The sequence below is a fragment of the Alligator sinensis genome, unplaced genomic scaffold (assembly GCF_000455745.1).
Source record: "Alligator sinensis unplaced genomic scaffold, ASM45574v1 scaffold392_1, whole genome shotgun sequence".
NCBI lineage: Eukaryota > Metazoa > Chordata > Crocodylia > Alligatoridae > Alligator > Alligator sinensis.
In genome coordinates this window covers 1,980,898-1,996,346 of record NW_005841898.1, presented here as the reverse complement: position 1 = coordinate 1,996,346, position 15,449 = coordinate 1,980,898, and the positions used below count along the sequence as shown (strand labels likewise).

At 37.2% G+C, this 15,449-nt stretch overlaps 1 protein-coding gene across 25 annotated transcripts in view; it reads right to left on the bottom strand.

The window, feature by feature from the left end:
* PTPRD (protein tyrosine phosphatase, receptor type D) overlaps positions 1-15,449 on the bottom strand; it is a 956,762-nt gene that overhangs the window by 175,745 nt on the left and 765,568 nt on the right. For 11 of the 25 annotated variants that reach the window (XM_025197516.1, XM_025197518.1, XM_025197519.1 and 8 more), the window contains 4 exons: positions 13,959-14,264; positions 12,876-13,069; positions 9,205-9,231; positions 6,319-6,436 (listed from right to left, as the gene is read on the bottom strand). The exons of 6 other annotated variants lie outside the window; for them this stretch is intronic. In XM_025197516.1, the coding sequence (XP_025053301.1) occupies positions 6,319-6,436; positions 9,205-9,231; positions 12,876-13,069; positions 13,959-14,264 (645 nt within the window). The remainder of the gene's footprint in view (positions 1-6,318; positions 6,437-9,204; positions 9,232-12,875; positions 13,070-13,958; positions 14,265-15,449) is intronic. 8 more of the 25 variants (XM_025197527.1, XM_025197528.1, XM_025197529.1 and 5 more) reach the window with 3 other exon arrangements.

Genomic DNA, 15,449 nt, shown 5'->3' with positions numbered 1-15,449 from the left:
GCCATAGCTTTGCAAAAATTCTCTGAATAAGCTCTCCATTAATTTTTTTATACATCCTGGTCACCACAGCTAAGAGTACACAATTTTTGAATTTTTTAAGACATTGCTCACATATTTTTGATTTTTTATGCCTAATTCTTGTACAAATATGATCCCAGCCATTGTATAAGTCTTTTCCTCACTTTCTGTAGCACATAGTGGATCTCTCTGATAAGTTCCAAGTCCCTCCCCTCCTCCCATTGATTGCTACAAGTCAGTTATGGATTTGAGAAAAGACTGTGGATGCCTATTGTAGGCCATATTTTTCATTGTATTACAACTATTATTGAAACCAATGGAGCATAAGCAAGAGGAGAAGAGTCCACAGAAACAGAATAATAACTCCTTCAGATTTCTAGAGTAGAGACTGCTGGAAGCTGTAACTAAATTATTTATGTCATAAATTGCTTTTATACCTGTGGCAGCCCTCACATTTAAAACTATTTTTTTAACCTTGATTAGCGGTACCTATAAAAGAGGTAAAAATTACTACTAGTTCTAAGCAGAGCTGGAAAGCCAGCAAAGCTTGCTTACCTATTAACAAAAGAATCAAAGAAAAAAAATACCCTACGTTGTTCGGAAAGAAGAACAATATAGACCCCTTCATATTTTTACAAGGTAACTAAATGATCCCATGCTCAGTTGGAGTTTGCTTTTAAGTTAATAATTCCATTATTCAATTCAATCAAAAAGAAAAGAAAACTTTCTAAAGGGTTGTTTTTTTTTTAAGCACCAGCCCTTCAGGCATTATTTTCCTACAAGTATCTTAAGTATCATCACCTTTAAGTCTAAAAAGTACCATGGAATAAATTACAGGATATTGTCCACAGGAGTTATAGCTTTAAGTTGTTGTATTGAGTAGTAGCAATGCATTCTTAACACTTCTTCATTCAATATCTGAATTTAATAAGAGCTTAAATGAAATTAATATACCTATGCAAAAGGCAGTCTGGGTTGCTACTGAACTGCATTTCCATAACTATTCTAACTGGATGTCATTGTACTACCAAGTTACATCACAAGCGTCACATAGTCAAAACAAGCTTTCATTGGTTGAGCATAATCTATGCACATGGCACTGTTAACAACATTTTGTAAGTCACCTTTGTCAAACTTACCCACATATAGTTGACAGGTGTCAAACATCATGTAAGTTGCCATCTTGTAAATTAATTTCTTTTAAGAGCAAATACCCAAAGGTGGGGAACTTTTAATGCTTCATTTTTATTGAAAAGGTATAATTGGAAATAGACAAAGCCTAGTCCAAACTGTATTCTGCAGTGATGGATATGCTCATGTGATGGGATTTTATATCTTCTTAAAAAAGGATACCTCAGAAGCTATAAATCTACCCACATTCTCTATCCACTTAGGATATCAATTGAGTTATAAAGTCTCAATTTTCATCAAGGCCTTCTTTGGATAAGATGAATTTGGGATTTGATTTACTTTTCACTAGCAGAATTTTTACAATGCTGTATCTCCAACTATTTCATTGTAAGCGAGCTATAAGTGAGCAAAGAATTAGGCCTCTCCAGAGTAAAGCTTGCAAATTCGGTACCATATTCCATTTCCCAAATCGCAAGCTAAAAATATGACTGTATAATGCTGAATGTACTATTTACATACAATTGAATTTCAACAACATGTAGGTACAAGCCATAAAAAAATGACACATTATTCTTCAACAGTTATTAAAATGGATTTATACCCATGGATATAAATGCAGCTTTCTGGCAACTGGGTGACTAGCTTTCACAATAACCACACAGAAATATTCACTAAGAGCCAGATTCTATTCCACCTGTTAGGAATCTAAATGGATATAAGCACCTAAGTGTTGGCACTGGATTTATGACCTGGATACCTTATTCCAGAGAGAACCAAACCCTCAGGTCAACCATAATTTCTTCCATTTGATAGCAGGCAAATGTTATTGATACACAGTGATAGCAGATAAGAATAATGCAGGTCAAGCAAACAAAATAACTGCTCTGATTTTATAGCTACCAGTTCTAAGGCTGTCACAGAAGGAAGGTCTTTTTTGAATGTCAGATGTCAGCAGCCTGGAGGTAGAGGGCCAAGGGCCCACCCCCCACAGTGGGGTAGGTGACATGCGCTGGTGGTGTGCCATCCATCCATGATGACCTCAGGACTGTGTATCAATAAAACTTGGTTATTATCAACCAGAAAAGTTGTGGTCAGTCTAAAGGTTGTGCTTGCCCAAAACAAGGTATCAGGACTGGGTTGTAAATCCAGTGCCAACACTAAGTGCAATTCTACTCTGTCCTGTTCAAGCTCCTGAAAAGCAATATTGTATTGACTTTTGTAACACCCTCCTCCTTAAGAATGAAACCCATAATTGCACTGAGGAGGAAGAGAACCTACCTTCTTATTAACAGTTTTTCATGAACTTGCATCAGATGGCAAACAATTGCACTTGTGTACTTAAATCCAGGTTTATGTACATATATATTATGTGGAATAGAATACCTTAGGTCTGTTTTCTTTCTACTTTATATGTATGCCACATTTCACAATAACACATCATCTAGACTGTGTTGCTGGGTGATTATTACACTTATTCAGTTGGGTTGGCCTTGTTGTTTGGACTCTTGACTTGTATGTCACAATAATAATAATGTGCTAAAATTGCCCCCAAATACACTGCCTGTTATATGACTTAGCTTTATTTAGATGCCTTTGAATTCACTTAGATTTTGTTTGGTCTCCTATAAATGTCTCTTTTTTATTTAGTGACTAACAGTGTGGTACATGTGACTGATACTTATATCCAAGGAAGGAGAGAGCCACTGGTGACCCAATGGTTTTTGTGGTACTGTCTGCTCTGATAATGTTAGAGCAGTTACTTTTGTACACTCTCATATCTTCCTTATGGACTTCAGCGTAACCAGTTCTGCATGAATGAAATAGCACATGCATAGGAGGGAGGGAAGTCCCATATCAGTGCTTCAAGAATCTGGAGTGACCCTCCAGATTACGGTTAAAGGATAAGGAGCTCAACAACTAAGACTGCTTGTTTGGCCTTTATGCTGCCCTAAATTATTTTATGGCGGCACAAAGGCCAAGCAACAAATGCTAAGGCCCTTTGTTGAGCCACAAATGCCCAACATTTGTGGCATGAAGTTGTATTGCTATTTTGCAGTGGATGTCTGTTTGCTTTAAGGTGCTCATCAGCTGCTGTGAGAAGTTGCTGTTGTTGCTTCAAGGGTCTGTTCCTCTGTGCCCCTGGGAATTTTTATTCTTGGGGGTGTGCAGGATCAGGTTTCAAAAGCCCCGGGATCTATTGCCTGGCCAGGTTTCCCCATTTGTAAAAATGTGCCCTGAGTCAGATTCCCTGGGCTCCCCAGTTAACAGAAACATGTACATAGGGAATCTGACTTGGGACATTCCTCTGCTAGTGGGGAAACCCACAATTCCTTCCATTTGCAGAGGTGCACCCCAAGTATTGTCCCACAAGATCAGGCCCTATCCACTCCCAGGAGCTGCAGGGGCCTGACCCTGCGGGACAATGGGCGATATCTGCTTCACCCAATGAAGCAGATCAGCTGTTCTGGGAAACATCCTGGGACAGCTGATCCACTTCATCTGGTGATGCCTGTTTATATCCAGAGAAGTAAAGAGATTTAATGACGGAGTGAGGTAAACAGAAATGGGGTGTTGAGGAAAAAGCAAAAAAAGAAAGGAAACTAAAGAAAAAGGGTTATAGGCTGCAGACTGTGAAGATGGTGAGTGAAAAAAGAGAGGAAAGGACATGTAGTCTTCTCCTTGACTTCAAACATTTTCTTGCAGCATAGCAACTCATTTTTTACTGATGGTATAAACAAGCCCCACTCCAGTGATAACCAATTCTTTCAGATGACAAAGCTAACAAACACAGCAAAAGCAGTGAATATAATGAGTCAAAAAAGCACTTTATTTCCTAAGGGTAGTCTTGGTTATTTGTGGTAATACTTCATAGTACACTAGTGACTGTTCTAAATGATGTTTGATATGGTGAGTGAACCTTAGTAATACAAGACCTCAGAGAATTCTGCTGTCACCTGTTTGCAGAGGAGTGAAGAAAAACTGGCAGCTTTTACATGCAAATTATGAGGTGTGCACTTAGTGAGATGTGGGTTAACTACGTTCTGGCTATATTTCACTGTTACAATTGATGCACAAGGGTACAAACAATTGTAACAAATACTTTTTATGGCTTTACCAGGCACCTAGAGAGCTGATGATACTTTTCTGGGTACTGGAAAAAAAAAATTAAATCATAAGGAAATATTTGAGTATGTTGACTGGTAAGTGTAGAGAAACTTGCTTTTATAAAGACTATGTAGAAAATTGATTGCTAAAACTAAAAGCTAATATGAAAAGGAAATAGACTTTGATTTGAAAGTACCTCCTGGAATGAAAACCTTAATCAAATGCCACTACTACACTAACAACTGAGATTACTATAGGCTCTTGCTTGTGAGATAAATTTGGCTGGTATTGCTTCTATAATAATATAAATTAGGCCTTTATATCAGTAAATAGGTACAATAAAACAAGAAACTGTCATCAACCAGTTCCTGCCTACTTTAAAGTGATTATTCACACACAGGAATTTTTTTAATTCATTCTCCTTTTGCATATGCTACTTTAAATTCATATAACAAAATAGATCTTAATGAAGTTACCCCTGACTTACACTCAGTATAAATAAGAACAACAAGGCAGGCTCTGGATTTGTTCTACTGCATTGTTAAAATAATTCCTTTGTAGAAGCCTTCTAATTAAATGAAGGGTATCAGAGTCTGGCAGGCCTTAAATTAGAACTAACAGTTTTGATTTAGCATACAATTTTGGAAAAGTATGAGCGCATCATCCCTCCATATGTCTGGTCTATTCTTGTGAAAAGGCAGGGAGCTGAAAGCTGTCTAGGCATTCTGGACTGTGTTCATCGTTCCCTTTTCCGAGTGCCTATCCAAGAATCCTTCTTGCTTAGAGATAAGCAACCATGCCAAGCTCTACCATACTAGCTGAATGGGTAGGTATTCATAGAGGGAAAACTGTATGGAGCAGAAAAATGTTAAGGAGCTGTAACAGAGGACTGTGGCCATGTAATCAAGAAGGTTAGAGTGAAAGTTCAACTTGTATGTTTTCTTTTAAAAGCATGCTAATGATGTCAAACAAATACAAGGTCCTTTCCATTTTTTGTTTTGTTTTTTCCCTTAGAGTAATTCCTTACAGCCTTCGCTTTGGAAAGCACATCAATTTTTCTCAGTCTTTGGAGATCTTTTTAAAGGGATGGGAATTTTGGAAGAAGCCTTAATAGTGGCTTGTTATGGTCAATGAAGGCATGATCAATTGAAGCTGGTAGATTTTACTGTTTCATTGTATATCCTATAATTATGGTTAACCACTGCAAATAACTTCACAAATTAAATTATCTTGCAGTTCTTACTGTGTTTTTACAGGTGATAGAGAGTGGATTTAAAAATAAAATTCACAAGAGTCAAAGGTTGTCAAGATATGGGTTGCCTTTTTTCTGAACTACCAGAGTCCAAAACACAAGGAGGAGTTGAATAACATGTTTTAACCTATGTTGAGCTTATATCTGTCATTAATAATGATGGTCCCTGGTCTGGGAAGCAGGTGGGAGGGTGGGGGTGCTTTCCCCTGCTATTCCAGTCCTGGGATACCATGCAGAAATGTAGCAGCTGATGCTCCCACACCATCCCCAGACTGATCCCTCCACCTAGGGAAGGGGAAGAGAACAGGGGAGAAGAGGCAACTGCAGGCTGAGTACCTGTACTTCTCCCTCTTCTGGAATGACATCTAGTGGTGGAAATTTCTAAAAAATTTCAACCTCTAGAAATGAATACCAGTTTGAGGTTTTAGAGGAGATTGCAGGTAGTTTGAAGGCACCTTTTCAGGTTCTGCTTCCAGAAGGCCACTGTACTTTTTTAGCAGTGTCCAGGCCATCAATATTCCTTCCTCAGTTGCTGAAGTCATATTATGTAGTTAAGGAGAAGACAGGGATGAACTAGTAGGAAACATGCAGTTAAACAAAATTTTGCTGTTCCTTCCTGTACTCAGAAAGAGACAAGGAGCAAGACATGTTACATTTTTGGTTGGTCTAAAGCTTAAATAAATCAAGACCTCCCTGGGTCCTGTAAAAGCCTTCATTTGCACTAGAGAAGGTTCCTGGACAGCAAGCCCAGAAAGCTAGCACAGCTGTTTGAGAGAGAATCAATTAAAAATGAATGGTCATGTAAGTATTACCTGCCCCAGTAGTAGACACCAGTTTAGGCTTGCTGCGTGCTCCATCTCCTTTTGTTGTGTAGGCTGTCACAGTAAGGGAGTATGTTGTTTCAGGCTGAAGTCCAGAAATGAACATTTCCTAAGATGAAATAAAACAACAGCACAGATTCAAAATTCATTCATTCCATGAATGGTCAAACTGTTCTAGTCAATCACTATGTAGTGCATACAGTACATATGCTTTTGTGCTACCTACAGTGATGGCAAGTATTTGAGAGTATCAGAATGCTTTGTGGAAGACACTTTAAAATACATTTTGTTTCACTTATTTACGCAATAAAAAATAGGGTGTTTCTCAGTAGCATATCTCAGGTGGTTTTATAGGGCATAAGGCCAAAGGCTGAAAGATGTAAATAATGCCATAATCATCCTGAAACACATTGGCTAGAGTGTTATTGTTTCTATGAAATGCAAGTATATGTAAAGAAAACAGTTTGACCTCATTTGGAGATAACTGACATACATAATAAATCAGAGAACTCCACTTCTAAAGTTGTTTCAAAACACGCTAATGACTATCCAGCTAAACACAAACCACTATTTACTTTTATAATAGCTTCATTACAACCTGTACTTCTGATAGCACTGTTCATCTGGGGTTCAACACACCTGAAAAATTATTAATTATTTAAAAACTAATGAACCATCCCAAATGGCATTAAAGATCTGGTTACAAAGTAACCCCTGGAGCTCTCAAGCCAGCCCTACTACTAGCCACTAGAGGGATCATTTATTAGCTAGTCCACAGACCAGGAGTTGAGGCAGGAAAGTACATGCAAAGAAAAAAAAGAAGGCCTTTTGTCTCTCTCTCTCTCTCTCACACATGCACACAAAAAATGGTAAAAAGGCGGCCATCTGAAATAACTGAGATTTAAAGCCAGCCAGAGAAAGTTAATTATTGATAAACCAAATCAGGCATATAGGCTGCTTACAGACTTAAAAAACCACAACAACCAACCCCCTCTGCCCCCCCCCCCGGAAAACAATGCTTTATTTTAAACTTGGCATGCCCCTGCACCGAGCCCAGATTATGCCCAGAAGAGGCATCACGTTAGTTCAACCCGGCTCGCCCAACGTCTGTAAAGATCCAGCACTTCAGCAGGGCTGGATTAATGCATAGGCAAACTAGGCACGTGCCTAGAGCCCTAAGCTGTTGGGGGACCTGGTCCTTCCCTGGTGGCAGTGTAAATGGCCCTGTCTGCCCCCTTTTCCTTCCCTTTTTCTCCCCTGGGCCCTGACCTGGAAGAGGCCCTGGTCATTCCCTTCCAGGGGCACAAATGGCCCCATCCACCTCCCTTCCCTTGCCCTTCCACTCCCCTCTGCTGGCCTCACTGCCATGGTGGCTGCCTGCTAGCAGCAGCTCTGGGGCCTGCTCCCCATTGGTGGCAGTGCCAGGGTGGGAGTTTTGACTGGCCCAGGGCCCGTGAGTTTGTTTGTATAGGGCCCACTAAAGGGTTAATCTGGCCCTGAACTTCAGCAGGGCATTTTTTTGCACTTTTCTCTAATAGCTGACTGAATCAGCTTTAGATAAAAGCACCAAAAAAGCTCTGCTGAAGAGCCCGACTTATACAAATGCTGCGGAGCTGGGTCAAACTAATACGCTGTCTCTTCCAGTAAAGGGCAGTTTGTTTATTTTTTCACATCTGTCAGCAGTCATAAACATCATTATTTTATTTCTGTTTCACAGATGGAAAGAGGTAAACTAACTAGTCTAACATTGCATATTTTCCAGGCTATGGCTATAACCATTGGACTGCATTTCTTTTCATTTCTGTCTAACTGAATAAATTTACACTAATTCTGATGCTACCAGAGGAATGGTGCATTTAGGTGTCAAGAATAAATAGCAAATGTGGAACCATGTAGTCTTCAAATGCAATGCCAATAAAAGTATGGTCCAGAATATCTGCTGCAAACAGATTATTCAAGCTACATCTGTATGAGCACTGTTTATCTGAGATTAGAATCTGGTTTTGTATTTTCAGTCACTTAATAGCAGGACAAAAATTATGAGGAAATAGTCAGACAGGGTGGGCAAAATGCTGCCAATAAAAAACAAGAAAAAAAGAAGATATGTGAAAAATCATCCCCCAAACTGAATCAAAACCAAAGAACAGTGATTGGATAGACGGTTCACTTTCATTCTTTGAGAAGGAAATAAATAATGGCAAGAACATAAAGCTATAAAAAGAAAACAGGTAACATTGTTTTTTTGAAAAATAAAACACAGACACGCCTCATTTGAAATAAGTTGCATTTTGATGTATGGAAAAACAAATAAATGTATATAAGATTGCCTTCTTAAAAGACAATTTGGATGTGATTAATTAAAATTACTTATGCCATAAATGTTGTAGAATATTTGGTTTCCGTAATCGGTAAATGCACAAAAAACTGATTCATCATCTTAACTCTCCCTCCTCCCTGCCCCCACAAAAAACACACACATTCACACAAAAAGCATGTGCTTCTACTACACAAAAAATGGTTTGTCACACAACAAATACTATAATCCCTGAACAGTGACTAATTATTAGACAAATCCCAAATATTTTTTCTTTCATTAACACCTTTTAAAGCAAAGCTTCTTTGGTTGCATTGCAAAGCAAAGTTAGTAACAGCCACTAAAAAACAAATGTAAAACAATTCTGTACATTTCAGCACCATGCCAAACCCAAAAACAAAACAAAGCCAAAAAAGTGCCATATGCAAGTAAAACTTCAATAATGTGTTAGTACATGCATTTGTGCAAATGACAAAAAACATTTACAAAAATAGAAAAGATGTTAAAATAAAAAAAGAAAAGAATCAACAAAAATTTTGGCTGGCTAATCAACAATTACTCACATGTTCAGTAGTATCATCATATTCCCACTGATTGAGAGTAAAGAATGTTGGAAAGAAAAACAAAAGAAATAAGGAAAGATTTATAGCCTAGTTGAGGCAATTTCATTCTTCTTAGTGAAAATAAATTTAAAAAATGGGTGGCAAAAGCAGACTGAACGTGGAAATCTGGTTAATGAAATCAAGCTGGGCATTTTCAATTCCATGTTCTTTCCCAGGAGATGGCAACAAAAAATGTAACTTGTCTTTCATTGAAGGGTGAAATAAGTACATATTTTCAAGTACTGAATGTTATTTGAAAGGCTACATTATTTAATCATATGCTACTAGGCTACATTCATTTTATTTCAATCTTAGCTTGTCCAAATTAATTCAGTGCACCAATTTAGCTAAATATCAGCAATGTGTATATAAACTTGAAACATCACACAAATAATGAAAACCAGTTACCATCATATATAATCCAGAATGCATACCATTTTATCCTGGAAAGCAAATATGAGGGGATTAAAAGGTTCTGGAAGGAGGACCTGGCAAGTAAGAGCTAAACTTAGAAAGATACCCATAAATGAGCAGGGTTGATTTTCATGCTTAAGGTGTTTGAGCGCTAACATTGTATATTTACTCTTTCTTCCCATTTTTTTCAATTTAAAATGGAGTCTCAGTTATAGCCCCACAGAGTTTGAATGTAAAAAACTGAGCAAGAGAAAGGGAGAACTATAGCATGACTGTATGTTGTTTTCTTTCTTATAAACATAAATTTACAATAAACCACAACAACTAATAGTTCACTCTGGTTATACTGTGAGACTATAATATTTTGCAAGAAAAAAATAAGTAAATAAATAAGTATGTAAAGCAATACAAAGGACCTCTGGAGAGCTGGAACAATACTCTGTAAATAGACTTGTCAGCAAGATTGAGAGTACCTGAGATTTGTACCCAAAATTGTGTATAGAGAGTTGTAAGTTATCTGCTAGGTCGAAGATGGCTGCAATCATTTACTCACATAAAAGAAAGAACTGATAACAATTTTACTATTGACTTTCATTAGAGGTGATTATATGTGATGAATTCTCATAATTCACATTCAAAGTGAAGATTGGCTGTGAGAGGTATGCAAATAATAATAGCTTCCATTTAGGTTAATTACATCAACATCACAAACTCATGTAATCCTCAACTTCACAAAGCCCAGTTATGTCCCTATTACTAAAAGCCTACTTTTATAGAAGCTCTTTAACTCTTGATATGATCAAGCTCATATCCTGGAACAGAGATTTTTCAGTCATAAATCATAATTTGCAAAAACAGACTGAATCAGTTTAAGTAAACTTATTTAAACTAGATTTCTCACATTGCTGGATACCTATCAATTCAAATAAAGTACAGATGAACTTAAGTATGTCAACTTGCTGTTACACTGAAATTCAGGTCTTGTGTGAATGTGTGGGGAGATGCATGCAAACTAATGATATGTAAGCAGCGTTGAACGGGCCACACCGGGCCTCTAATTTGTACTGCCCCAAGACATATACAGTTGCTTCACTGAGATGGTGTACAAGTTACTCATATTTCTGTCAGGAAAAATTCTTGTTCAATATCAGAAGGCTGGATGAGACAGTATACATCCTGTAATGTGTTGGCTGAGACCTGCTTGGGGTGCTTTATACACTTTCCCACAAAGGACATGCAGATTATGAAGTCTGTGGGTAAGAATCAGGATGGATAAAAACTGATTAAAAATAAAATAAGCTGATTTTAAAAAATTTAAATCAGAATTTTTATTTTTAAATTATAAATTCATTTTCCTTTATAAAAATAAACCATCTTAAAATGAAATTTGAATTTACTACAGGATAGGATACAGTATACATTTGATATAATCTATTAAACAAATAAAATAACGTATTGAGCTAATGAGCCTCTGCTAAAAACTCTGTAGTTAACTCTTTATATACGAGGGAGGGAGGGAGGAGCAACTAACTTTTGAGGTCAAGCTTTAAAAAATATGGCACAGTATTTTCATTTCAGGCTTGACACTGCAAGGGATGCTACTACTGGATGCAAAGGATCAAGAAATTTACAGATGTTAGAACCTGGCCCCTAACTCCAGCCAATACTATCATGTATATTCCTTGATCAGGATTATCCACTGAGCCCATCTGGATGGTATCAAACTCTTGTTTTATTTTCTATATCTGAGCGCTGATTTGCTCCACTCTCCAATTATGAATATTTATGCTTCTCTACCCATAATAGAGGCTTATTCCCCAGTTTATGGAAAATAACAAAGTACCCAGTAACTGCTGACCCCCTACTTTTGAATGATTCTAGCTACTTTGGCTAAATGGCCTTTCTTGGTCCCTTTACATATGTACAGAGATGTAAATATCACTTTTAACTTCTCAGCTGTTCTATCTAAACTAAAATACAGTAGCGCACAAGGCCAAAGGGTTACAATACCAGAAACCATGGTTTATTAAGGGGGGAGGGCATTCCTTAAGCGTTCTAAAACTTGAAAAAAAGGAATAAAACTTTTCAAAACAGTTTAGGTTAAAACCATGTCTCATATGAAAGAAAATTTGGCAAGTAGGAATTTAGGCTGAAATGGCAAAAAAATTTCCCCAGGGTGACCTGAAATTATTGGTTTAATTCCCCAGCCACAGTTCATGTTTCTAATACTATTAACATTAAAACTAGTGTTTAATAAATTAGTTGTGAATGTGCACCATGTTTTGATTTAAAAAAGATTTTGTATCCAAAATATTCAAGTTTTGTTTAATAAATTTGAAATGCTGATTTTGGGTGTTTTAAATTCAGGTTCCATCTTAATAAAGCTTGTGCACCTAGGAAATATATAAACAAAATCTACTGTAAAAACTGTATTAAGTTATAATTCAACATGTTTTAATTGTTATACCAACCAATGAAAAGACACCTTTCTTTAAAAAACAAAAAAGTACATACAATAGCAAAGTTGAAAAAAATCAATGATTTAAACTGGGCTTTTGGCTTGCTGATTTAAATGAGTCTGCAAAAGAGCAGTAGCATAATATGGAATGGGCAAGAGGGGCATGTGTCCCTGCACTGCCTAAAGGGAGGGGTGCCAGAAGGGCAGGGGGAGGAGCTCCTCACCCTGGGCTATGGCTTGCCTAGCTGCTGCCTCTATGACACACATTGCCAGTGTAGGCAAGGCTCTAGGAAGACATTCTAGGAATCATAGTTTTGTAGAGCAGCAGTTGAGTTCACTGCTAGTGAGGGAGAACACTAATTTCAGCATTTTTTCTTCCCTCTGGATATAGGCTACAGTAGCAAAAATATGGGGTGAAAGTTTGCCCTCTTGGCAGCAGCAAACAGTTGAGAAGGTAGGAGACGATGGGGGTGAGAATGGTGAAAGGTGGCTGCCCTGGGCATATTTTTTCCATGCTATGGCTCTGCAGAAGTTTACAAAAATTTTCACTAAGATTTACTGCTGCTTTTCTCATGTGCAGATGCATGTAAGGCTGCCTCAATTAGGCCCAAGACCTGTAAAAAGACCCTATTACAACCGAAACAAAATATTTTATTGTCTGAACCAAAATAGGAGAAAAAATGAGAGACTGAATTATGGCTACGTTATAAATATGTATGTCATTGTGGCCTGTAAGCAGTATAGAAAGTAATCTAGTTACCTGTGCATCAGCCAGCATGACATCCTTTAGCATGGGTTGGCCCTTAGGCTCTCCATTTTCCATCCTCACAAAATGCACCTGGTAGCCTCGGATCTGACCATGCTGCTTATTGGGTACAGGTGAGCGCCATGACACTTTAACAGCTGTAGAGTTGACAGCCTCTACCTCGACTTTGCGAGGAGGACCACTAGGAACTGGAACAACATCATTGGATAAAACAGAATTACAGGCACTTGTCCCACCCAGTTAGAGTCTTTTCTTTCACGCTTTGTTTTTTAAGGGCAGACTCACTAAGTTTCTTTGAAGAATACAAATTGTTCAACAAATGAAAACGCTCAACCAATCTGCTCTACCTTTCAGTGAAAAGATCAAAAAACATGACTGATGCAAAAAATGGAAGAAAAAAGATTATTAGAGAAATAGAAAAACATGTAAAAATGTACAAAAGCCAAGGAAGATGCTTTGAGATTCAAAGCATTAAAGTACAAAGAGATATCTTTATAATTGAAATAATAATAAAAAACAAAAGATTTAAAAAAAAAAGTTCCCTCTTTGTCTTTTTTTTTCCAGTGGAACAAAAAGATGGTTGATAATCAGGCCGTCTTCTGTTATGGTCGAATATGGAAGACATTCAACAATGTAGATGCTTAAAAAGAAAATCTGTGGAGCATCAGTTTTCCAAGATAAAAAAAGATATCAAAAACCAAGAAAGCAGTTTAAAAAAATCAAAGATAAAAGTTCATAGATGGAAGAGTTAAAAAAAAATTTAAATCAAGAAAAATGCAAAGATCTCCCCCCTACCCAACAAAGTTGTGATTACTTTTATGAACAGGAGGTGGAGAAAGAGGAACCTGGGTGAGTTCAAAGGGGCAGCCATTTCAGTTCATTCAAAAAAGGTACTTTGTGTTTAAAAAAATTACAAATCTGATGCAGCAAGGATAGGCCTTTCATTAGAAGAGCAACTGTGATTTTTTGGGGGGGAAAAAAAAGAGGAGCAGTAAAAATAGAATATTAGCCTATACAAAGACAGCAGATCGAAAGAGAGTCAGAGAGGTGCAAACTGATGTAGTGGAGGCAACATACCATCTTCATCTGTGCGAATCAATACTGCTAGGCTCTCTGGGCCAGGTCCGACATCAGTGTAGGCAGTCACAGAGATCCGATATTCAGTCCATTTTTCCAACTGTTCCAAAAGGTAGTGGGTAGTGTCCGAAGAAATTCCCAAAATTTCATGAGGTTTGTCATCTTCCCCATCAATCCCAATGTACTTGATGGAGTATTCTGTGATAATGCCGTTCTGCTTTTCGACTGGCGGAGGTTTCCAACTTACCAAAATGCTAGTGGAGCTGGGGCTCATGCAACTAATGTCTTGAGGAGGAGCTGATGGCTCTAATTTCAGTAGTGGATTAAAGGAGGATTTGAGTGAAAGGATGGGCGCGATTGGAAAAAAAATGAACAAAAGAAAAATAAAATAAATAAAAGGGGCAACTTAATTAAAAAAAAACATAGAAACTTAAAAAGTAAAATGCCACATAAACATATGAACCTTGGCTTATTAAAGTGAAGAACTGAAAATGAATAAACTAATTCAGCAGTGAAAAAGGATGTGGGGGAAATACATGAAAATGAAGCCTCAAAATAATATTACCTACCTGTGATTAAAATTCTTCTTGAAATAAAAACAAAACGTGATACTTCTAAATGTCTATTCAACTATCCTTGCAATCTGCAATTAGTGCAAGTTAGACACTTTAAAATGAGATATTTTATGTATTCACTGAAATTTTTTTCTGTGGATTCTACATTTGGTCTTACTGGGTAGTTTTCTTCCTTTTAGTGAATGCCATAAAACTTGCAATAACTGCTAGAAATTATTCTAAAAAGCTCCATCCTTTTTTAAACCTCCCCACTCCCAAAAACAAGACAATTTTTACAACTGAGTCTGCCTGGATCAAGTAAACTACAAATAGTGTTTAAATGGAAAGCACATATTCAAACATTTATTGTAGCCAACATACATTAAGCATGCAGAGTCAAAAGATGATGAAAATCTTATTCAAAGATTTACCTACCAGGAAAAAGTGAAGGCTTGTTGATTCTGACTGTAACTTGTACTTACCCTATATCAGCTGTCAGTTTTATTTTTTAAACTCCTCTTGGAGACACCTTTGCTAGCAAAGAATTAAATCCTACCAGCAAATTTTGATAATTTCTATAAACAACTACCTCCAAGCATTGTGTCAACAAAACAGCATCTAAACCTTACTGAAAGAATTCACTAGCAAACCAGACCAGAAAGTTACAGCATTCTGGGCTTATATTATATCTCACTTCAGCTCCCATCTTTGACATCAAATATTGGTTTAATTAGGAAGCTGGTTAAAGGAATGATTTGAAACCAAATGAGGATATTATCATGTTTACTGCTTTTGAGTTCTGACCTAGCACAGAACATAACTATATTTAAATAGCTCCTTAGGCAAGACTACTCACAAGCTTAAAATTTAGGCATGTGCTTAACTATTTTGTTCGTTTTGGCCTTTGGGACTTGTATGTTTTAAAATGTGATTTGTT